We start from the raw sequence: 25,439 nt of genomic DNA on the forward strand, positions 1-25,439 counted from the left end.
CACGAGATTAAATTTAGCGTTTGGTGTTCCTATACTTTGAATGATAATATTTATCATAACTGAACTCTTTTCGAATGTCTAATGTGTCTTTAGTGAATTAAACTAACTGCCTTGTTCACAATTGATTATAATGCGGTACTGTATGGTACGTGGTATATCGATTGTCATTATTGTATTTATTTGTTGATTCTGTTATTTTCCACGACGACGAATGATGATATGAATGTTTTAGTTTTGTGTCATAGACAATGACTTGTCGACCACTGTCACTGGGACTGACCAGATTGGAACGAGTGGTGTTGAAATTATTACGTCATGGGAAACTAATGATGATATAAGTAACCTTATGAACATTTTGACCTCAGTCTCAAACGTCATTGTATACAGTCCATCCAGAAATTTAATCGGATTTTAAAATTTAAATCGGATATTTAACGGATAGTGTTGGATATCAAATTTGGGTTAGGTTTGGTTACGGATATCCAAACCAAACCGAAACCAACCCGAAATTTCAGATATCCGCACACCTCTATTGGAAATACTAGAAAAAATAGAGTTGAGTGCTGATAAATTTTCATTACAAAAAGTTCAAAATATTAGCCTATATCAGAATATTTGTTAGGTTTAGTCATAGATACTACTAGAAACTTTAGAAATACATAAAAGAGTCTCCACTGTCTGGTTTTTTGTTTATTTGACCCTCCTTGCAGATGATTCGAGTACCAGGAAATGTGTGCTATGCCTATACACCATAGCATTGAGCGTGTTGAGACATCAATTGCTGCTCTGTTTTTATGGCAAATTGAAAGCACTTTCTGATTGTTTTACCACACTACATGCCACACAGTTCTTCAACATCTCAAACCTTCAAACCTGTCACGCCATAGTCATGGTGCAGAGACACTTGAAAGAGTATTGCTTTATCTTTTATACTTTACTACAGAACTGATTTTTTGACTTTAGATGGTTAGTTCTAATTTAAAGCCTTGGATAGGTTAAACAAGGAAGAAACGGTTATGGTCATTACCCAAACTCAATTTCAAATTGACTGACCTGTTTGACCTTGATCAGGAAGGGGATGCCGAAGGTGGAGAACACGTCCTTGTAGAAGTGAGCCACAGGGATGAGTGCCTCGTCTTCCCCTATCTCTACCTCCTCCTTGGGGATCTCCTCTATCCTAAGGGACACCACAAGGTTCATTGTCAGTCGTGTCAAATCTATGTTGTTTAAAGGATTATTGCGCACACTTGATGTTTTTGGACCTAGAATCTTATCCTGTTTTCAGGTGGCAAAAACTTTGTGGTGAAAGATTGTAGCCAAAGAACCTTTGACTATGGATAGAACTGGACGTTCAACGTCTATTCCCATTTACTTTGTAGTTGAATTGTGCTACCAATTCCCTGATCAAAATGATTGATTTTTAATGAAAACCAAACACAAGAGAAAAGCATATAGTAAACTATAGCATCTTAAATATCAGATCAATCATCACACAACTAAAAGCTAACAAAGAGAAAGGTAATTTTACACTGCAGTGCACTCTGTAGTGGATCATTCTACTGTGTTATTTTTAGTACAAAATTATGTGCGGCTGGTCCATATGAATATGTCTACTTAGTTATCCAAAAGTAAATGCTTGAATATAACAAGATCATGTACCTGTATGTGTACTAAGCTTCATGGTTTTACAAAGCGTCCTGTGGAACGGTCTGCTATAAAAATCTAGTCAAACTGACCAATAAAATCAATGGGAATCACATTAAATTAAATTTTTCATAGCCACTGACCACTTTTTCAATCACAAAGAAAGGAAGCTACCGTAAGTGTTTTTGATGAGAAGACACTCACTGTACACAGAAGTCTGCTTTTCCTATTAAAAAAATTTAACCTATTCTGGTCTAGAGCCTTTACAAAAGAAAATCTGACCAATACTCTCAGCTGCTAGAGTCTATCTAAGACTTGCTAAAGGTAAAACTGGTTGATGTTTGAAAATTAATTGCTGTGATATTCCTAAACAAAAAAATCATATGGTAATAATTTAACACTAACCGAACATAAATTGGATTCCAATTTCAAAAAAACACTTACCTATAAACTTTGGATGTATTTTGAGGTACTAGTAACGTTTCTAATAACATGTCTTCTTTGGGTCCCAGGCTGATTTTGTTTCCGTTTATTTCCACTAACCTAAAGCATGAAAATAATTCTTAAATGGATATAAAAATAACATAAGCCTAAGTGCCATTGCTTTCAACAGGTTTGCTAAAATTGCCCTAGGCAGCTTCATTAAAAATATCCAAGCTGCAAGAGAAATATTTGCTACACTCAACTTGCATTTGAATTTAACTAGTCAATGATTTTAAAATTTAAAAAATAGGGATGGTCAAGTCTCGAAATTTCGGGAAATTTTCGGGAAATTTTAAATCTTGTTACACGAGACAAGATTTCTTTTTGACCGAGATTTTTATCGAGACGAGAATAAAAAATAAAAAAAAAAATTAAAAACGCCTGCAGAAAGTCAATGCAATACCTGCAATACAGGAGCGTGTTGTAGTTGCGTTTCCTTTGCGAAGGCATTCATATTTAATTAATTCTTTAAATGTAAATACTACTTTAATTATTTTAATAATATTACTTTAATAACATTTGAGAAGTTTTGTTAAGTGTAAGCAGTGTGATCAATGTTTTATTACTATAAAAAGTCAAAACAAGTAACTATTTTTTATAAAAATTAATATTGCTTTTATTTTATGATTTATTTTATTTTAAGATAAGTTGAACTCTATCCAAACTGATATCACTATATTTCCTAATCGTAGGCATTTTTAATAAGTTAGACGTGAAAAATGTTATGCTGATGTTTTTTAATAAAAGATTGTAAATATTCTTGCCTATTATTATTATTTTTGTATTTAACCAGTCATCTAACAATGTTACAAAATCAGGTAAAAATTTTGAACGTGCATTTCCCGTTGTGTATGAGAAGGGAAATCCCGTCTCCATCTCGTCTCGAAATTTTAAGAGAAATAAAAAATCTCGTCTCGTCTCGAACTAAAAATCCAATCTCGTCCATCCCTAATTATTTAAGGGGAGACTGTACCTTTTCTGGTTCAATGCTTTTTAAATGGATATTTTCTACAAGTTCAAGTACATATAGCACAAAAACTACTAAACCTATCATACTGATTTTTTGCACACTTAATTATCACATCCATATCTTTATGTTAAACCACTTTTTAAAGAAATATGTCAATATAAAAGTTATTTTCAATCATTTAAAAAATACAAATTTTTATGCGATATTCTAAAAATAAAAATAAATTATTTTTTAAATGAAAATTTATAACCAATCAATATATGATTTGTTTAATGTACTCACCAAGTACCCAGACTAATGCATGCAAAATTTTAAGTCTCTATGTATTACAGATTTTGAACTATGTGTACCTAAAGATAAAAAAACTAACTTTCGGAAAACACACTTAAAAGCTTTGCAGCACACACTCAAAGCCATGAGAATAGTGTGGCCGAAACCTCGGTAGAGTTAGCTTTGTTTATTTATTGTTATCATAAGAAGCTTTTAAATATACTAAGTATTATATATTTTCTTAATCAGGAAGAAACGGAGATTAATTTTAGACGAAAAACAAAAATTTAATTTTTTAAGACAAAAAAAGTTCAGTCTCCCCTTAAAATATTAAAAAATTAGAAAATTTTTTTGGTTGGTTACAGAATCTAGGTACTCTTTCTTAGCCTAGACCATTTCACTTACCTAAGCTTGCCTGAGCCAGTCTCTGGAGACAGTTCGACCGTTTTCTTGGCTTCCTCGAGCAATTCCGCGACAGTGGCGTTCTTGTTCGGGTAGAGCGTCAATTCCTTCTCTTCCTTCATCTTGGGTCCAACCCAGAAACACTAGAATGCAAACATGGGGGATTTAAAAATTTAAAAGTAACAAAACCCTAAACCACAAGGTATATACTAGTTGATCAAACTACATTTCAGTGACTTGGGGAGAGGAGACAATGTTACTCATGACCTTTGGTAAAGATAAGACAAAACTTATCAAAAATGAACAATGAGCATGAGATGGTAGGGGATACAATATTTTGTGCCTTAAAGATTTAAGCTGGTTGCCTGCTCCCAAAATAAGTCCCTGTCACTGATTCTGTATTATGAATGTAATCTCTGTCACAGCAAGATGCAAAATAAAGACAGGTTGGAGAAACTATTTTAACTAGGCCCAGGCTTTTCTGTGACTTTTGGGACCTTAAAATGAAAATCTGTTACTTTTCAGTAACTTCAGTGATTTCTGTAACTGGTAGATACCCTGAACCAACTTGATTGTTTGATTATATCTATTGTTTGATAGTACCTATTGTTTGATTATTATCTATATAAATAAAATTAGAGTTTTGTCTGTACATTGCTCAGAATCATACATTTTTAGGTTATTTTTACGTTTTATACAATAAAGAACCCGAAACAAGTCTCATCTAAATTTCTGTCTGTCTGTCTGTCTGTCTGTCTGACACACTCAAGATGGCATTTTACGCAATCTTCTCCAGGAAAACGAGAGTACCTATCAAGACCCAAGTCATTTTAATGTATTCACTGGATTGGCGAGAGTGTCTTTAGCCATTAAAATATGGTCTCACTACTTTGTAATTAAAATTACGGCCGTTCAAAAATGCAGTTTTGTGCGATTTTTGTCAAGTTTTCTTCCAATTTGTATCACATAATCATCTATGAAACAACGAACAGCTGTTCGGATCAAGATTATTTTTTCTAGCTGTCACTGAAATGTTTACAAATGTTGTTTACAAATGTTGTTTACAAACACCACAACCATTTCCGATCACGTTTTGAAGGCAAATCCCATCCAAGTGAGATTAAAAACGTTTTTATTACATAAAGGATTTAATTAATCGCAAGTGGAATAATATAGTGTAACCGTAAATTAAATAACTAGGCATCATCCAGGTCAGGAACCAGAAATATGTGTATAAAATTGTTTTGGAGTTTTGATAACCAGAAAGAAGACATTGAATCAAGATTGAATCAGTGTTGTATACGGCTGGGAAACTTAAATTTACTAATGACCGTCGCCAATAGCTTAGAAACAATGTTCCACTCATTGACGGCTCTTCAATTGGCGGTTGTGTAAAGTGTAAAGCAAAAAATTACAACTGCATAAACGTCCAAAAACCCAACGTTGTGTGATTTCTGTCACATTTCCTTATAATGTTAATATATATACCAGCAAACATTGTTTAGAGAATACGTAATCTATTAAACAGCAGAAAGTTATGTTGTATAAGGTTTTTTTTTCAAACTGACACCGATAAGTTTACATTAAGAGTTGTGTACAAATAAAGCAATTAATGGGAAATAACTTTGATTGCCGATAACTTTTTACGAGAAAATCCAAAACCAAGAGATCAATAACCTTGATTAACGCATATAATTGGTCGGCTGTACTACAGTTCTTAACTGTAAACGTTGGTTTTTGGTACGGTACTGGTTCTTTTCCTTTTAACCTTTAGTAGCAGCAAGAATAATTTTTACGTACCAACACATCACAGTAATTTACAAATTAGTTATCGTTGGTGTTGCACCTTATTTATTACAGGCGTAGGCCTATTCAATTTAATTGATGTCTTAACTGTATAATTTTTGCTTTTTCTGTCTGGATTCCAAAATGTTATGCTAAGAAAACTATAACGCATTTTAGTAAAACATTTATTCAGCAAACCATCATGAATTGTTCAAACACTTTGAACGTTGTTTATGTATCAATAGTTCGTGGCCTATTTTGGTAATTTTTATTACAAATTACCAATCTAAATCGTCTATAGTAGGCCTACTGTACTTCATTTCATATAGCAAACCGATTCAGATAGCATTTCGACAGAATTTCGAGTCATCTCCGCTCAAAGCAAATATAAATTGTTATGATCAAATTTTATGGCATTAACAAAGATTTCAAGTACTAATTTTATATGTACCTTTTTATGCTTAAAGCGTAGCAGATTCCCTAATTAAGTTCGGTATTTTTGTGTGTATGTATGATGGTAACGCATTAATGTCCTTGTTTCTCAATGTTTCACGGAAAGGACAAGAGCGCCTTGATAATGAAAATGTCAACCCGAATAAAGTGTTAAATTAAGAGGTTGAGGTAGTACCTTAAATACTTTTAACCATTATGTTATAGTCCTTTAAATTCTGAACAAAATTGTACAAATCCCATTTCCGTATATTTTCTCTCACCGCTTACACATGATAAAGGTTGTTGACAAACTTATGGGAGAAAGTATGTGTCAGAATGCTGATACCGTTTATTTAGTTTAATCATTGGATATAACATATGGACCAACAAGATCCGGGTGACATTTAATTGCGAAGCATTAGTTTTGGCTTGAAACTGTCAGATACTGTATTTGCGAAGGAATAGTTTTGTCAGCATATCTGAAAGTATGCAAACCAACTGCTGTGCTTTATATAAGAAGGTTTTAACTGACTATGAAAAGATCCCCGTGCGTAGAACGGGCACACAGCTAGTTGAACAAATAAAACATATAAAACAAGCAGTTCGTAACTTTAAGCCAAGATGAAAAAATTATAATAAAACAGGCCTGCATATGACAGGAAAGTTTTGTTAATAATTAATAAATGAGACCAGCTAATTATTTGGCCAGGGTCAATTACTAAAAACCAAATAACCAAAGCTATCTGTTATCTCTTTAAGTCACACATATTATTATTTGCAACGTTTGATTATTTTAAATCCCGGACATTAAAGATGAGATAAGTTCCCACCTGGGACAATAACATAAATTAAAACTAACAATGACTGAAAACCACGTTTACAAAATGAAATTATCAATAAATCAGTGTATTATGGTAGCATATTATTAGTCAATATGCACAGTATAAAAACTACTACATCAGTAAAACTAATTTTAATTTACAAATTAAGTGAATTTTAGTGATGTTTCTCACACAATTTCAATTTAAAGTCCTTTCCCAAGTGAACCCAAATAACAATTACGAGAATACTAACCTTAAACGTCCTCTTGTTCTCAAACTCAAAGACAGGTATTGAAAGCTGTTGGTAGTAGATTTTCTTGACTCCTTTAGGCTTGGAGTACACAAGCAAATCCTTTAGTGTCCCTTCAAAGTTACACCTCAGGGCGTTGCCAGGGCCGTCCTTATACCTGAAAGTAACCAGAGAATCAAAACACTTTGTATCTATTGTTTATTTAATCAGGTTGTTCAGTGACATTTACCATAACAACAAGAAGACTCTACAACTAAAGGAACTGGTAGTTCAAAAAATCTATATTTCAAGTGTTTATTTGTACTATAAACTATTTTTAGGTAAGGTAAGCCTGATGTTCACCCTATCTGTTATATGCATATTTCATCTATTAGGACTACAGAAGGAAGAGTTCCTTGATCTGTTTTGAGGTTAATTAGATTTACCACTGAGATTTTACCAGTCCTCATTTTTTCAGTTACTTTTATTAAATCATTCAGTTTTTAGTACAAAAGTGTTTTATAAATTAAAGATACAGTGTTTCTTTATAAACCTATTAAATAAGTGTCAGTTTTTATTGAATTTTTCTATAGAAATATTCTCAATACTTTATTTATAACCTACAAGAAAATTTCACTATAAAAGTATTACCTGCATTTTCCACAAACGGTGTTATATATATCAAGAATACACAACCTGCATACAAACTAAGCACAACTGAAGTTAAATTTATAGTCAATGAAGATAATACATTAACTGGAATCAAGATAAGTAATCAACACAGCGAGACTAACCTGGCCTTGGCCTAGGACAGACTGGTAGGCAACTTTAAACTGTTATCTCTTATCAGTTGGTTTATTTACCAACTTAATTTTTGCGAATCCTCAGAGTCCTAGATGCTCTCAAATATTCTGTGGATACTTCTGATTACCAAATCAATTATGTACAATATCAATTAGGCCCACTTAACAAGGATAGTTTGGATAACCCCATAGTTGCAGAGAATACTTCTTGTTTTCTACAAGCATCTGTATACGTGGAAATTACAAAAATAAAATAATAAAGAATTGTGAACTATATATTATTTAAAATGAAGAATTATTTTTTAACTTATTTTAATTCATAATGGATTTGGGCTTCTCATTTCATTTTGTTTGTTGTCTGTTTTGCGGCTACATTCTATGTTACTAAAACAGTCTAGGAGATAATAGAATGAGTGATCTAAACATTGTTGAATCTGCAGCTTCGATTAGATTCGAGCTGAGTAAATTAATGAATCAATTTGGGGAAGAAAATCTTCAAAAACTCATTGAATTAAATGCCACTTTTTTTGATCATTGGAATGCTGATAAAGAGAAGAAATGTATGCTATTAAATAAGTGTGAGGAGTTAGAAGAACATATAGGGAATTTGGAAGCTAGAATCAGTAGTGTGGATTTAAAAAATAAGTCACTATTAAGCGAACTGGAAGAATTGGAGCAAAATGAAATGGATGACAGCTTTCAGAAGAGTAATAATAGTTTTGTTAATTACACTAGCAGTCCTTTTTGTACCAATACACCAATAAAACAATTTATAAGCCTAAATGATAGTGATAAACAATTAAAAAATGCACAGAAATCGCTAATTGATGCAAACGAAAAACTGTCTAAGGCATTAAGTGAGAATGAGAAGCTGAAACAATCATTAAACAAGGCCGTAAAACAGTCAAAGCTTTACCAGTTACAGTTATTAGATAGCAAACAATGGTTGGAAGATGAAACAATATCAACATATTATGATGTAATTGGAAAGGAAGTATGTAACAGTAATATCCTGCTGTTAAGTCCATGTGTAGTTCAGCTTCTAAAACTTGGAGATATGCTATCTGTCACACAAATCTTAACAAAAATGAAACTAGAAAAAACTAAGTATATTTTCTTGCCACTGAATGACAGCCTGACTACAGAAGATAGAAGTGGTACACACTGGTCACTGTTGGTGCTTGACAGAAATAAAATGTGTTGGTACCACCTCGACTCTTTTAAACAAAGTAACCATACAGCTGCAGCAATTCTAACAAATAAAATTAATCAACATCTTAGTCTGACGTGTGATCTTAGAGAAGTTGAATGTTCTCAACAAACCAATTCACATGATTGTGGAATTTACACACTGTTGCATACGACCATGCTAGCAGAAAGTATCACCAAGCACGGACACCTCACTGACAATTTTATTGAGCCCATAACACCAACTATGGTTGTTAACAAAAAGTTAGATATCATCAAACTGATGTCAGCATGCTGGAAAGAAAGCTGTGTGTCCCCATCTCAATCTGCTGTGTCACACCTGAATGTCAAATCGTCAATCTCAGCGTCCACCCAGACTGAAGCCATAAATCATCAAACTCAAGAAGTTAAATCAAGCCCAATTAAGAAATGCGGGATACAATCTGCTGATGTGATAGAATCAACTGACCAGGCGGAACAAAAAGTACATTTATTTGCAGACAGCCATGGAAGAGGGCTGTCTGATATCATTAACACATATTTGCCTTCCACTAAAAGAATTGTTTCCTGGGTTAAACCTAATGCAAGAATTAACGATATACTTGACTCAGCCGATCTAAAAAGTTTCACACCAAAAGATAAGATAGTGTTTATGTGTGGTACAAATAATGTTGAAATTCATAGTGTAGAACACATTTGCAATATGTTGAAGATGACCACCAAACTCTGTAATACAAGCATCTGGCTCTGTACACTACCATACCGACATGACATTCCGAGTAACAATGAACTTCACTACAAAATATTTTTGATAAATAACTACATATGGAGACTCTCTGAAGAAAGCAGCAACATTGATATCATCGACATGTACTTAATAGAAAGTAAATACTTCACTGAACATGGATTGCATCTATCAAACAAGGGGAAATCATTTTTGGGCAAAATGATTGCTAATGCAGTTGGTGGTCTAACACCTACCCCCTCACATGATGATTCCAGAACAGGACTATCATATTCCCCTCAAGCAAAATCTCAAACCCCCCAAAACTCTGATGAATCTGTCAGTCAGGCTATAACAAGCAAATCAAATAATGCCATGCTCTGTGGCGCTCTTCCTACTCATCTTTCTGGAACTAAACCCACAATACCTGTACCTATTCTGAATAGAAAAAAATCCAAGATAAGAGTTATTAATGCCAACATGAATAATTTCATCAACGATTTCAAAAACCATCAGGACACGGCATTTGCTCACTCTATCTCTGCGGACATCTCCAGTGATAGACAGATGAGCGCTGGAGTGGCTGTTGTTTTTAAAAATCACTTTGGCAAACCAAGTCCATCAGACCTTTTAACGGACCACCTAACTTGTCAAAGAGTAACTAATGGTGCTACAGTGTACGGTTTGGTGACCAAAGACATCTATTACAGCAAACCTACAGAAGATTCTTACAACATGGCTTTCAAAACACTGACAGATGATTTTAAAAAACAAAGCCTCAAGAGACTCATTTGCTCCCCCATGGGGTGTGTGAGAGATAACATTTCACTCGACATTTTTGCCAATAATATTGTCAATTTTCAACGCTTGACCGGAGCCTCTGTGAATGTAATAGCTTTTCACAAAAAATCATCACGACCTCTGTGGAGCGGACAGACTTTTCCACAGTTTCTTAAAGCTTTGTGTTCTGCTATCTCAACAGCTGAGCGGAAATCAGAAGAACAGAAGAGAGAGAACCTAGATCTAAACAACTGTGGAAATAAAATAACTAGGCCTACAGAATCTGCAAAAAGTTCTCCAGCAGGCAACAAAGAATCCCAGACATGTACCATCACAACACCTTCTACAAACTCTCCTGGATTTAAAGGTTGGGAAACTCCCAACTCAATAAAAAGCATCGAACTAAGCAGTTTTTTAAGCAAACTTTCTACTAGTCCCAGCAATATCAACAACACAACAGAATCAAATGACATTCCTAAGGACCTGGTAACAACAGACAATTCACCACCTGCATCTGCTCAACCACCCTTGAGACGCTCTAAAAGAACCGGCATCAACAAAACTTTAGGTGTAAAAAGTCTGCAAAATTGTAAAAATAATACTAAGTTAGCATGTAAGCAAAATAGTTTTTTAGACTGACTTCAGACACGTCAGGACAAAGAAATAGTGAAATTGTAATACTATCTTTAAATATTCAATCATTAAGGAACAAATTAAACCATCTTGAAATCATTCTTAACCAAACACTGTCAAATATAGTATGCTTAAGTGAGCACTGGCTTAGTAATGAAGAAATTAACTTTTATGTCCCAGAAAATTTTGAATTAGGTACAAATTATTGTCGTCAATTTCCACTGATTCATGGAGGTACTGCAATTTATGTCAAACGTTGTGTAAATTATGAAAAAATAGATTTGTCTGATTTTAGCTTTAACTTTTTACTTGAGGTATGTGCTGTTAGATTGTTAGATTATGACTTATTAGTTTTATCTATTTATCGTACCCCTGATTCAAGCTTTACAGAGTTCTGTAGAAAATTGGAAGATCTTCTATTGTTTGTTTCATCTAAACCTAAACTTTTCAAGTACATCGCCCTGGCTGGTGATTTCAATATAAACATCTTAAACCATAATGATAAAGAGGGAAAGTATTTTTTGAATTTACTTAGGTCATTTGATTTGTTCCCAACCAATGTCAAACCAACCAGACAAACTGCTTGTTTAGACAATATTTTCACTAATGTCAACAATCAAGCCTTGCTTCACTGTTTTATTACTGGGGAGGGAATAATATCGGATCATGCTGGAGTGGTTTCAAAATTCTTGATTGATAAAAATAAGAATAACAGTTGCTTAGTTAACAAAGAGGATTCTTACTATAGGAAACGCTTTGTATCATCAACAAGACTTGAAAATTTTGTCAATAGGTTAAGTAATATCGATTGGTCTACCTTGTATTCTATTAATGACATAAACTTAGCTTTTACATATTTTCTTAGGGTTTTAATTTCAGATTTTAATTTGTGCTGTCCTGTTGTAAATGTGAAAAGTAATATTAAGATGAATAACAGATGTAATAGTTGGTTTACTACAGAATTGGAGTCAATGCGTAAATATTTATTGTTATTGTATGACAAATGGAAATATAGCAATAATGTAAATGATAGGAACAATTTTAAAAGTTACAAAAGCATCTATACAAACAAGATAAGAGAAGCCAAAATCACTGCTAATGACAAACTAATTGCTCAATCCAAAAATACATGTAAAAAAGCTTGGGAAATAATCAGAAAAGAATCAGGACAGATTAAAACATTTTCCAAAACAACTTTAACACCTAACACTCTCAACAATTTCTTTACTTCTGTTTCAAACAACACACAAAATAAACTCTACAATGATGATAATGTAATTACTCATCTTGAATTGTTGAGTAACTGCCCTAAGCCATATTCTAATACTCCTGACATCCAGATATTTAAATGGACCCTTGTTGATAAACATTAAGTGCATTCTTTGGTCTGTAAACTCAGTGGTTCCCGTAGTGAAGATTTGTTTGGACTCTCCAATTTTACTCTTAAATACATAGTTAATGTTATCCTGGAACCTTTAACACATCTTATAAATTTTGCTTTAATTGAAGGAAAGTTTCCTGATTGTTTAAAAACCTCCAGAGTAACGCCAATTCACAAGAAAGGCGACAAGAATGTCCCATCAAACTATCGTCCAATAGCTTTGGTTCCAATTTTAGGAAAAATAATTGAATCATGTATGCTTGAGCAGCTTCAACACTTTTTTACTGTGAATAACCTTTTATATAAAGGTCAATACGGCTTTAGAGCCAACTGTTCAACCACAATGGCTGTAGAAGAATTAATTAACCAAGTTTTGCAAGGGTTTGAAGACAAGTTGGTGACAGGTACATGCCTTATTGATTTGACCAAGGCCTTCGACACAATCTCCCATCCCATTCTTCTTGATAAACTGTATTACTATGGGGTTAGGAACCGTGAACTAAACATCATTCAATCCTACCTGGAAAACCGTAAACAGCAGGTCGTGATAGGAGATGATTATTCTGATATTTTAGAATTGAATGCTGGTGTTCCGCAGGGGTCCATTTTAGGACCTTTCCTGTTTTTGATTTTTATTAACGACTTTAGTTTTAATATCCCTACTCAATCAATACTTTATGCTGATGATACTACCCTGTTCTGTAAAGATGATAATGTTTTAACAGTTGAGTACGATCTTAATCATGCCCTAAACTGTGCTAAATTCTGGTATAAAATCAATAATTTGGCTATCAATGAGGAAAAAACAGAATACATCTGCTTTTCTCTAAAAAAAGATCAACCCACTGATGCTTATAAAACAGTCAAACTCTTAGGCATCCATCTCGACAACAGACTAAGCTGGGATAACCACATTACACAACTTTGTAAAAGATTGGCTAGAATAACCTGTCTCTTGAGAAAACTTGGATCATGTGTGAGTTTTAACACTTTGGTAATGACTTACTACGGTTTGTTTCACTCACAGCTGCTTTATGGTTTGCGTCTCTGGGGTGGTTCACACTTAGCTCAGAAAGCATTTGTTTGGCAAAAGAAAGCTCTTAGAGCCATGCTAGGATTGCAAGATCATGAATCCTGTAGGGATCACTTTTCCAATTTAAATTTACTTACACTGCCATCTATGTACATTCTTTGTAATTTAATTCATATAAAAAACAACCCCTTAAAATTTTCTAGCTATTCTCATCCATACAACACGAGGCACAAAAACAACCTAGTCACACCTCAAATCAGACTTTCAAAAACTTTAAATAGCCATTTTTACAATCAACATATTTTCTTCAACAAGCTACCCACTTGTTTTCGTGAACTACCTTTAAACCAATTTAAAAGAAAAATTACTGAGTTTTTTAAATCAAGAGCATTCTACACGCAGGAAGAATTTTTAAATAGTGACATGTCATGTTTAGTTTAGATTCTAAATAGGATATTGTATATATTTAAATTTATAATTGATGTATGATCTATTTTTAAGTACTATTGTAACAATGCCTATTACAAAATGTTATGTTTAATGGCTGCAATAAATCTTATTGAATCTTATTGAATCTTATTGAATCTTATTGAATATCAGAAACCATTCGTAAATCACAAGGCATGCTTATGTATGTAAAATTTTATTTTTCTTAACGATGTACACAATACAAAAATAAAAAGTACACTATGACAGATTTTTATTGTTGAGAAAAGTCAGTAGGCTACCGGTAGCTAACTGATGGTACAAATCTTGACTGATTTGTCCTTGATAATTGGTATTTTTATGGTCCTGGCTACAAGAAACGGTTGGTCTTAAAAGTCAGTAAAAAAGCTACACAAGTCTCACTCCATTATACACTCACATTTGGGTCAAAGTATTACCAGTTGTGTCCCCATTTTTATGGGTGATGATAATAAAAATTGTTATTAATTTGAGGGAGGGGAAGGGAGGTAAAATATCAAACGGACTGTTTAACATTATTTTTTGTGACCCCCATAGAAATCAGTGACTTAGGAGTGCCTGCAAGTCAGGGACTTTAATACACCTCAAAGGGGACTTTTCAGTAACCTGTATGACCGGTAGATACCCTATTGATATCTAAAACTTAAATCAACTACCAACAACATATTTTTCTGAAAATGTCTGTAGGCCTACTAGGATAAAATATTGGTATTATGTTGAGAGATAATTTTTGACATAAATTGAATCAGATAGCCCAAAGATTTGTAGGACTACATCAAAGCAATTTTTTAGCCCTACACCCCCCTTGGCAAAACTCACGTCTGCGTCTTGAAGAACTGCAGTCGACTGGGATCAGTGCCCACCCGTTGTGCAACGGCCGTCACCAGCTGCTCATAGTTCATCCTCATCGACAGCTCCATTGTAAACCCGGGGTCATTGGGGATCATCTTATCACAGAATGTCACTTCCACTCGGTAGAACAGGTCTCTGCAGACATTGTGAGGTTAGGTCAATTTAATTAGGAAATAAGATAAGACAGAATATTATAATGCAATATTCAGTCTAATGTGAGGATTGAAAACCTCTTCAGTTCATCTTAATTTCAAATCAAGCTGAGTCAAGTTTGGCTTGTTTCACAGAAGAACACAAAGGGAATGTTACATTTTAATGGGATTTGAGCACTCATAGGTTTAGGTCAATGAGATTTGTTAAGTTGATGGTTGCACTAAAACAATTGGTTATTCATACAGCAGAGAACAAATTTATTGCTAGATTCTTTGAGATGCACTGTTAGAACCTAAGAAGAAGGTTATATTCTTAAGCTTGGTTCTTGCTAATTTGTTCATAAGTTAATTTGTCATGAAAATAATTGAGTTTTGTAGCGGCATAACACTATTTGCGGTACATTACAAAAACAAAAAGAAAACAACTTGACAGCGCAAAAAAATTCGCAAGTTACAGCAACAATACATTTTTACTAAACTAAAAGTATAACTTTTTTCTTGTGTTTGGTCAAAAATATTTCAGTCATTATAAAATAGTTTAACAGGTTATAGAAATGTACGTTGTCATATAAGCTATTTAAAGTAGTTTATATGTCAGTTGTTTGAGAAAACATATTCCATACAAATCTAATCCTTCTATTTATTTCTTAATTTTTCTTTCTCATTATGAAATGGATTTAACAGTTTTATCAAATGGATACGGAATTAATCAGTATAAATCACTGCTATATGAATTGTAAACTGCAATATATCAGCACAAAAACGTGGTTCCCTTTATGCAAACAATACAAAGGTAGGTACTGGGAAGAAACATTAGAAGACAGCCTAATTGACACCAAGACCCGAATTAAACAAAATAGTAGAGGATATGTGTGTAAGTCCAATGATGACTTGTACGGTATAACACTAGGCTACACAATACATACCTGAAGTACTCCCTACACGTAGAGACTTCTGGCTCTGTTGCATTCGGATGTCTTCGAGTTTCTCTCGGCTTCTTTTGGAAAACTATGATATCACCGTCCATGAGTTCCTCTAACACCTATGACACAAAGATATTGTAGCTTTCATGACTATGTAATGTGAATCATTTCAAAATAATCATTTTTTATTGAGCACAACTATGGTTGTTTTTTTTTATTCAAAGACACATTCGACTAGGTGATTTTAATCCATATCTTGCTGGTTAACAATTGTTTATTTGCAATCATTCAATGTATAGGAAGAATAATTGGCATTAATACCAAAGGCCTAAAGAAACCACTTTTAAACAGGGTGTCCACCAAAGCCAACCAGAAAAAAAAATCATGAGTAATTGATGAGTAAAATAAAGAACAAATTCTAGGTAGTTCAGGTCGTACTTTTCATGCTAAACTTTTTAACGTGGTTTGCACCAACTCCCGCAATGCTGTTTTAGCGCTAACACAGCTCGCTATTTTTGTTATCGGAAAAAGCATTCTCAGTTAAAGAAACAAAATGTATAATTACTGTAATATTGCCTGACACAAGTATTCAATTTTTAGATATTACTGATGAAATGATCCAAAAATTTAAATATAATCCTTAAACCTGCAATTTATAAATAATTTCTAAAAATAGTGATATGTCGATACCAAAATTCATCGGATCTCCTACAGGCACCTGAAAAATAGATTCTTAATGCTGATCAATGAAATTTTACTAATTTTCTGAAGGATTACTACACCAACCCCTGTCTTTATGTTCTTTCATATAGTATGTAATTTTGGAGTTAAGGGTAGTTTTTCAAGTGGCCTACAGAAATAATTAATGCAGAAATTACAAAAATTTTACGTAGCCAATTTAAGTATTAAACCCTTCTAAACACATTAAATAAATACCACGTTAAGGTAAATGAAGATGTTACAAAAAATATAAAAAATATAACTTTCTGCATGTTTGCCATTTTGAAATTTTTGGTCAAGCCAAACTCGAGGTTATATTGTGATCATCGTAGAGACACCATCATCGTTTTCTGTGATAACTGAAAAATCCTGAATATCTCTCTCAGTAACAGAAACATCACCACTGTCTACCGTGGTCGTGACAGAATCCTGATATTGTTCAGCGGTAACAGAAACATTATAATTGTCTCCCGCGATCACAGTTAAGTTATTATCATCTTCCTTGATATTTGCTTAATTCAAATAATTTTCCGCGGTCATCATTGTCAAGCAATATTTTTTGGACATTATCATCGATTCCCGCGGTCACGGAAACAACATCGTCGTCTCTCGCTGTCACAGAAACGTAATCTTCATGCGCGATCGCGCAAATTGAAAATTCCCGGTAAAATACAAACTTCACGCATAACTCCCGGTTTTCCAGGTCAGCTTTGACCATTATTGAAAAAAATTGCGGTGGTATATTTGAAGCTGGAAATTTACTTAACAGATTACTTGAGTTTATAATAAGTTGTTCAATCTTTAAGCGCTAAGTTATTAGTAAAATTGTATAATAAATTAAATATTTTGGATAATTCAAGTGATTTAATTTTTTTATCCCAATTCCACTGTATTTTGTAATAAACACAATCAATATTTACCTTTTCTAAAGGTTCGTTATAATTTGATATCCTTTCCACAAGATTTGGTTTAATCTCTTCAAACAACAAAAGTTCCGTGTCAGGCGGAAAGCCAGCTCTTTCGTTCAGCATCGGGATTAGTTCCTCTGTAACACAAAGTACAGTAAGATACTTTAATACTCAACTTGCAGTCATACAAAAACTTAACTTGGATTCCAATGCAAAATGGTTACAATTTTACGTTCCTTCCTAAATCTCAGTTTTGTAAAATTTTTTAAAACATGTTAAGTTTTCCTAATCTGAGCTAATTTTGTATTTTTTTATTATTTCATTTTGCCTCTCTTCTTTGTCTTTAAATTCAACTCTTGGACTAAAAGGAACAGGTTATATTTTGGGTGAACTTTAATGATTCAGAGAGGTTTAGACTGGTGTCACTAAACTGTGCTCGATTAAACACGTATACCTCACTGTAGATATAATGCTCAATAGAATTAGTCCGTACAAATGTTCAACAGCAATTCAAGCAGTGAGGGGCAAGTTAATAATGAGTTCCCAACAGTTTAACATCTGGCACTCATGCTGCTAACTACTTGTTCACACGTCTCCATTAGTATTGAGCTAATTTCAGAAATTGATCTAATACAAATAACGTCCTAACTTTTAATTGTAAACCTAAATAGAAATTTGGAATTTATATTATTTTTACCTTAAACAGCTGCTCTCAAAGATTTAAGGAACAACCTCTGCAATCCAGCTAAATGAGACAACTACGTGGTCTTAATCGCCGAGCTGTAGACATTCTTGTATTATCACATTTAGTCAATCACTAAACTCTACTTCTCTTACTCCAGATACTCACGGACTTTAGAGATGACAGGCATGTAGTGATGTCCGCAGTAGTAGATCCTCTTGGCCTTTGGGTCGTACATCTTGAAGAACAACAGAACGTCTGAATCCTTGTCGAAGGCCGGGAGTGCTGAGAGTCCAGAGTCCGGAGAGACACACTCCAGAAACACGTTCCACGGGTTCTGACTCTCTGAGACATCCTGTACATTCTTGTGGAGGTCAGCCTCGAGGTCGAGTGGCGTTGGTCGGCATGTCTGGTTTGACCTGACGCCAAACGGCCATATCCGCAACTGCTCTACGGAGTATTTCTGTGGAAATTGGAGAAAGTCTTACGTTTCTGAGAACTAACTTCCTCTCCCAAAGGTTAAGGTAAAGTACAAAAATCTAGATATCTATTGTTGTTAACTGTACAAACACAACATTGACAATTGTAAAAGAATATGTAACACTCTGTAAAGAGAACAAATGATTTTACATGATAAATATTGGTTATGAAGGCTTTATTTACCTAAATTAATTATTGTTAAGTTTGAAATATCAAGTAAAAGGGTAAAATACAAGTAATAACATTTCCAAAACAAGTTAACATTTTGACTGAAATTTATAAAATTTTTAATTTGTACTAAAAACCGTGATTCAATACAAATAATTTAATGTTTTGTGAAAGTAAACGTAACAGGATTGTGTTGTGTTCTCATCACTGGTAGTCCATGAATACAACAACCTATCAATCCAAGGTAAATCCTAGGTTTGTTATATGCAGCTCTTCTTAGTGAATTGTTACCATAAACAAATTTATAACGCTATTCCTTAAATTATTTTATAAAGAGGTCAACTCCGCAAAACAAGGTTTGATCTTTTGTGCCGAGCTCTGCCACCCTATACTTACGAAGGCATCAGCAAAGTGATCCATGAGCTCTTGAAGAGTAGATGTCTTCTTCACCCGGAACACCTTGTAAGTGACTCTGTCTGGGTCAAACAGATCGTTGCCTTGGTGACCACAGAAACTGGGGAAGGAGATAATAATCATGTTAGAAGGAGACAATCAATAAAATTTCCCCCAACCACAGGCATTAGCCCATTTGGGGATTACATTTCATAAATTCGTTGTTTCTACCACTGTAACTGATGTACTGTACTGAAATAATAAAGGATTCATTCATTCTGTATTTTGACACTATTTATGTATGTTATATGCTACTTACAAATAAAGATTATTTGAATTTGAATTCATTCATTCAATTATGTATAAATGGCAAAGATTCTTTAAAATCATGGTAGATTATCGCTATTCCAAACAAATCAAGACTAAACATAGTTCAACATGGGCTTAGGATTACAAGAATTTCTGGAATACTGTATTAGTCTCATCTATCTGGGTATACAAGGAAACAAACTTTTATAAGCTATAACTAGAATATTGAACTGTTCCAACTGACAAGCAATTTTAGGCCTGCAGTCTCAAGATATCTTTCTTACCGACTCAAACATTCCATAATCTAAAATATCTAATAATGATTGTGAAAAGTGTTAAGTAGCCTATTTCTGTTTCTTATGCTAGGATCAAACTTTTAACAAGATTCAGGTAAGCCTCATTCACCAAAAACAATATTTTTTACAGATTGGTCACACTGGGCCAGCTCGAGATTCTGTCCGATCAAGTGCACTGGATTTTGATGTTTCAATTATTTTCTAACCATAAAACTAGTTGGTTTTAAAACCTTTTATCCATCACAAACTTTGTTAGCAGTGATTATTGGTTTTGCCCAGTAAAGCAATATCTGTTAGACCAACCTAGTAGTAAGACTCAAACTCTTAGCTACAAGACCGCTTCTTGTAAATCTATTCTGGCAAGATAGAAAATGAAATCAGTTTGTAGTTTTTTTTTTAGAAAAAAATCAACTTTGCTTTGAAATAATTATTCAAGAGAAAGGAAGGATACACAAATGAATAAAGAGTCCTAGGAGGTCAATAAAACACATAAAAAGTACACAAACAAACTGATATTTAATGGATTCTACCTTCTACTTTTGAAGAAGCCCCTGAAAGGGGCCAGATACCAGTTTATTTTTGTACTTTTAATGTGTTCTATTGACCTCCAGGGACTCATTATTCAGGTTAGTTAGTTGTGTATCCTTCCTCTGCTACTAATTAGAGATTCACTCAAAAAACTTTCAGCTAGTCCAGCTTGGTTAGTTTAGTTGTTCTAGTTTAAAAAATTAATATTTAAGAACTAATTGGTTCAACAATTAATGCATTAATTATTGTTAGGTCTCAATAGTTTATGTCATCTTGCTTGGGTAGAAAAATGAACGGGCATGTCATTTTAAAAAGATAGTGAGAGTTTAGTTATTTTTCTTTCTTTTAGAAAGTGTGATTCTTAATATAAATTGTTTAGAAAAATTAAAAGATTGCTGCAAAATTATAATTACCTGTCCTCAAGTAAGACTTGAACAGTCATGTAAAGATGGGCTTCGTTCCTCTCCTTCCTCCTCATCTGTTCTAGCTTCTTCTCCTCCTGCAGCCTCGTAAACAGCTGTTAAACAGAAACACATGTTACTACCAAGGTTTGACCACTGAGGATATCAAAACTTTAACAGTTATCAATCTTATTAGTTTCAAATTCTTCTCCAATACCAGAAAAAAAAGAAATGAAACAAGTAGGCCTACTGTTAAGAAAATTTGAACCAACTTTTCCGTTGAAGAAAACCCGTTTCTTGAAGAAAAACTGTTGACCGTTTTTTGCACTATTATAATCTGTAGGGAATTGCTGCTGACTAGTTTTGTTTCAAGTGCATTATTGTCGAAGACTGCTACACATCAAAACCTAGCCTAGTGGTTAGCGTCTCCAACTTCGGTGTGAAGGGACAGGTTCGATCCCCAGAATATCCACTAAACTTGGATACTTTGGAACGCTTTATATCATAAGAGTTTGTGATCCCAACATTGAAAATACTACTGGTGTAGACACTAAACATTAGTGATGGGTCGGTACTTCACGTCAAATGTCGGTTCAGCCGGTTCTTGGCAAAAGAAGCAGAACCAAGAACTGATGGTAAAATCTAGGTACCGCATCCCGTCGCCGATAATGCTGGAAAATTACAGATACTTTTTTTTTTTTTTTTTTTAAAAGAGGTTGGCGGCCTCTTTTAACCTTGCGTTTGCCCGTCCACATAGACAACAGATCTGTGCGTGGAACGCATCCAGCAAAGCAAGGGGTGAGCTGGTACAGTACAAAGGTGAACTGTACTGAAATAAGTTTGTGGCAGTGACCAGGATCCGAACCCACGACACTTCTGCCTTGGGCCCAAAGTCCGTGACGCTACCAACTGAGCCACCAACTCACCAAACCTGCCGCGATCGTGCAAGACGACAATAACGTTTCCGTGACCGCGAGAGTCAATAATGATGTCTAGACGGCCAAGAGAGATGTTAATGATTTTGCCGCCATTAAAGACAACGACGATTCCGTGAACGAGGCAGATGTTCATGATTTTGTTGTGATGGTGGGAGACGATGATGGCGTCATCTACATGACCGAAAGAGATGTCTATGATTTGCTTAATTGATTGATTGATTTTGCCGCAATTGCGGACGACAACAAAGACGTTTACGTAACCGCAGGAGATGTTCATGATTAAGCCGGGATTGTGGAAGGCTATGATGACGTCTACATGGCGGCGAGAGATGTTTATGACTTTTCCGCAATTTCGGACAAAGACGAAGATGTTTCCGTAACCGCGGGAGATGTTCATGACTATGCCGGGATTGTGGAAGACTATGATGACGTCTACAGGGATGAAAGAGATGTTCATGATTTTGCCGCGATTGTGGACGACGACATTTCCATAATCGCGGGAGATGTTCATGATTAAGCCGCGGTCGCACTTATCGGCTTGGCTTGTGGAGAGACAGTTCTACACAGTCATTCTACACAGTTGAGGAGTTCATGAACTGGAGAACATCACCGATGTTCCAGTGAGGACTAAACAACCCTCATAGTAATAAACCATCACTACCGACAGCGCCTCAAAGCCCGACAACTTTATGCTGTTTTATAATTGAATCTCTGTAATGTTTGACGCCTATTCTGTACTCTATGTTCAAGAACACAGAGACATCATCTCTATGTATTCTGATTCTGATTCTGACAATGTATGTATAGCTTTGATGTTTTGTAAACTTCAACAATTCAATTCAAAGACACTTTATTCGCAGATATACAAAAGTATACGTGAATGGTGTTCAGAACAATACATCATACATTACATCGCCTAATAGCTAGAAAGAAAACCGATACATTATACATTTATACATATATATTTTATACATATACAGATATATTTATTTAAATGACCTTAAACACTGAAAAATTCTTCAAAACTGTATAGCAATGTCGCGCTTTCATAGCTATACGCTATGCCCCAACCCCCCACCCACACAGAAAGGAAGCCCTCGTCAAAGTTTTCATACCTCCTCAGGTATGTCCGTCTCGGTAACCTCCTGTAGTACATTGTGCAGTTCAGAGTCCCGTATGTAGACCAGCATGTAAGCATTGGTACAGTGTTTCACCGTCATGTTCAGATCGTCGTCCTGCCCACCGTAGTTGTGGTCGATCGCCTCCTGTTTGGAGCAGCGTGACACCACGTCATCGTCAAACTTGCACCACTGGAAACATTATTTTCGTCTTATCAGTGGAAATTTTAAGTAAATATCGCTAGATTGGAAATCAATATTTTGGTGTGAGTCTCAATGTAAAAACTCGAGTATGAGGTTTAGGCAGGCAAGTCCTTTAAGTAAGACCTGTCATTTATAAAAGTTTATATTGATAAATGCTCTTAAAATACTTTGCAAAAAAAGTTGCAAAAATGTTATGCCAAAACCATTAAGAGACTACTAAAAGTAAGCATTATTGTCTTTTAAATTATTTGAATATGTGAATAAATGAATATGCATTCTACTTTTGTGGAACTAGCTTTTTTTGTAAGCACATACATACAGGTAGACGGTTGATTTACGATAATAACATTTATAGAATGTGGTATAGCCACAATATGTATTTGTGTGTTACCATTGACTTTGGTTGGTTCAATTAATCTTCCTATTTTATTAATCCACGTTACTATTATTAATCTATGTATTTTAAAATATGAAAAAAAGATTGGACCAGAAAAACTTATGTGCTATAAAACTCATAATTAATTCTAAAGGGACTAAAATTAATTGAACAAAAATCAAATGCACATCAGTTGAAATGGTTACATAGCAGATGTAGTGTTAGTCTGGTTGCCGGTCAAAAAACCTGGAAGTAAGGTCCACCCGAAGTTTTATGGTGTTTTCTGTTTCTTCAAGACCTACATAACTAAAATCTGCAAGGTGCCACTTTGTCACCCTTGAGCAAATTGAAATATTCAAGATGGCGGCCAAGATGGCTTAAAAACTGTATATTTGCTGTATCTTTCCCTATAGAAGAGACAGAATAATAATTTTTGTGTCTAATTTTATGTTTTAAGGATCAGAGAATACCAATAATTGATTATCTTAGTAATAAAATACCCCCGCCACAGCAAACCTGCCGACTAAGCGAATTTCCAGTTGCCTGAATTGATTTTCAATTAAATGTATTTAATTAACATTAATTTTTATGAGTACTTAGGCTTGCTGCTACAGGGAGGGTAAAAAAGTGTTTTTTTTTTGTGAAATATTAATAACTTAGTATAAAATAAATAAATTTACCAATTTTGATCAAAATATATCCTAATATAAAAATATATAAAATATAATCAAGAATAACATGTGAATTTTAAAATAACAATTATTTGTATTTTCTCCGTAACTAATAATGGTACAAAAACACTTTGATATACTAAATTATTTGTTCTTTTAAGCTCTTTAATAAGGTTTGAAGAGAAATTGGAAAATTTTGCGTTTAGAGGGTCAAAAATTAGAAAAACAAATTTTTACCCCATAAAACCCCACGTAAAACCCCGTTCCCATGGTCCGATCATGCTGGTTCGGTTTACTAATCCTGTATATCTGCTGTATCTTTCCCTATAGAAGAGACAGGATAATCATTTTGTGCCTAGTTTGATGTTTTAATTAGAAAATTACCCAAAATAATAAATGAATATAAGTTTTTAATAAATTTCCACATTAATTTGTTGCCAAGTTTCCTTATCAACAATGTTTTCAAGTATTTACTTGACTTAAAACATTATATCTATGGTTTCTGAGGATAAGTGCTACATTCAAACAGAACACAGTCATCAAATCAGTTAACTTACAAGCAGTTCTCCTAATTGATGCTTGTGCTGTACTGGGGACAGTGCATTATCCTTCTTCAGGAACAGTGAATGACTTTATCAACTGCTTTTTAAATTATAGTTTTCTTGAATTAAGAAAAAAACACTGTTCTTTAGGCTAGTCAAAATACGGTCCAACATCAAACTTAAGGTAAAAGAAATAAAATATATTTCTTCCCCATATATTCCAAAATATATGGGATTTTGTCAAAAAAGGTGTCAAGAATATTATACTAAAAATCAAGAAAATCCAAGTGGTGGAAAGCCGCCATTTTTGAAAAAACTTCCGCCATATTGGATTTATGTAAGCTTTTAGTAAAACATCAATTATTTGACAACTAATCGTCTTAACGATTTGCGGTTTGTCTTAATAGATTCCTCTTTAAGTTTACTTTAAGATAATAATAACCTTATACCATTTCATTATTGATTTATTTAAAATAGACAGCTTTAAATTGAAACAATAGCAAATTTCGAAGATTTTTTTGTAAAACCGAAAAATGTTTGCAAATACAAACTCAGGTGATAAGAACATTCATATTTTGTGGCTCTTAAAAGAATCTGAATACAATTTTCAACAATTATCAACCTCATATCAGTTTGTATATTGCTTTGAAGATATATTATGGGATATATTGTTATTAGTCTTCAACTTGGAACGCTAGTCGTGACGCGGGCTGCACCACTACATCTAGTTCGATT

General features: G+C 34.0%; 1 protein-coding gene across 2 annotated transcripts in view; it reads right to left on the reverse strand.

Moving 5' to 3' along the window:
- Positions 1–25,439, reverse strand: part of LOC128999784 (ubiquitin carboxyl-terminal hydrolase 7-like) — a 54,998-nt gene that overhangs the window by 4,126 nt on the left and 25,433 nt on the right. For both annotated transcript variants that reach the window (XM_054426456.1, XM_054426457.1), the window contains exons 12-22: positions 22,909–23,103; positions 20,868–20,971; positions 19,325–19,442; positions 18,449–18,743; positions 17,611–17,735; positions 15,974–16,089; positions 14,863–15,030; positions 7,061–7,214; positions 3,773–3,912; positions 2,089–2,187; positions 1,054–1,177 (exon numbers count right to left, since the gene is read on the reverse strand). In XM_054426456.1, the coding sequence (XP_054282431.1) occupies positions 1,054–1,177; positions 2,089–2,187; positions 3,773–3,912; positions 7,061–7,214; positions 14,863–15,030; positions 15,974–16,089; positions 17,611–17,735; positions 18,449–18,743; positions 19,325–19,442; positions 20,868–20,971; positions 22,909–23,103 (1,638 nt within the window). The remainder of the gene's footprint in view (positions 1–1,053; positions 1,178–2,088; positions 2,188–3,772; positions 3,913–7,060; positions 7,215–14,862; positions 15,031–15,973; positions 16,090–17,610; positions 17,736–18,448; positions 18,744–19,324; positions 19,443–20,867; positions 20,972–22,908; positions 23,104–25,439) is intronic.

Source organism: Macrosteles quadrilineatus, unplaced genomic scaffold (assembly GCF_028750875.1).
Source record: "Macrosteles quadrilineatus isolate MER2022 unplaced genomic scaffold, UCM_ALF_1.0 Scaffold_8__2_contigs__length_117827958, whole genome shotgun sequence".
NCBI classification, from domain to species: Eukaryota; Metazoa; Arthropoda; class Insecta; order Hemiptera; family Cicadellidae; genus Macrosteles; species Macrosteles quadrilineatus.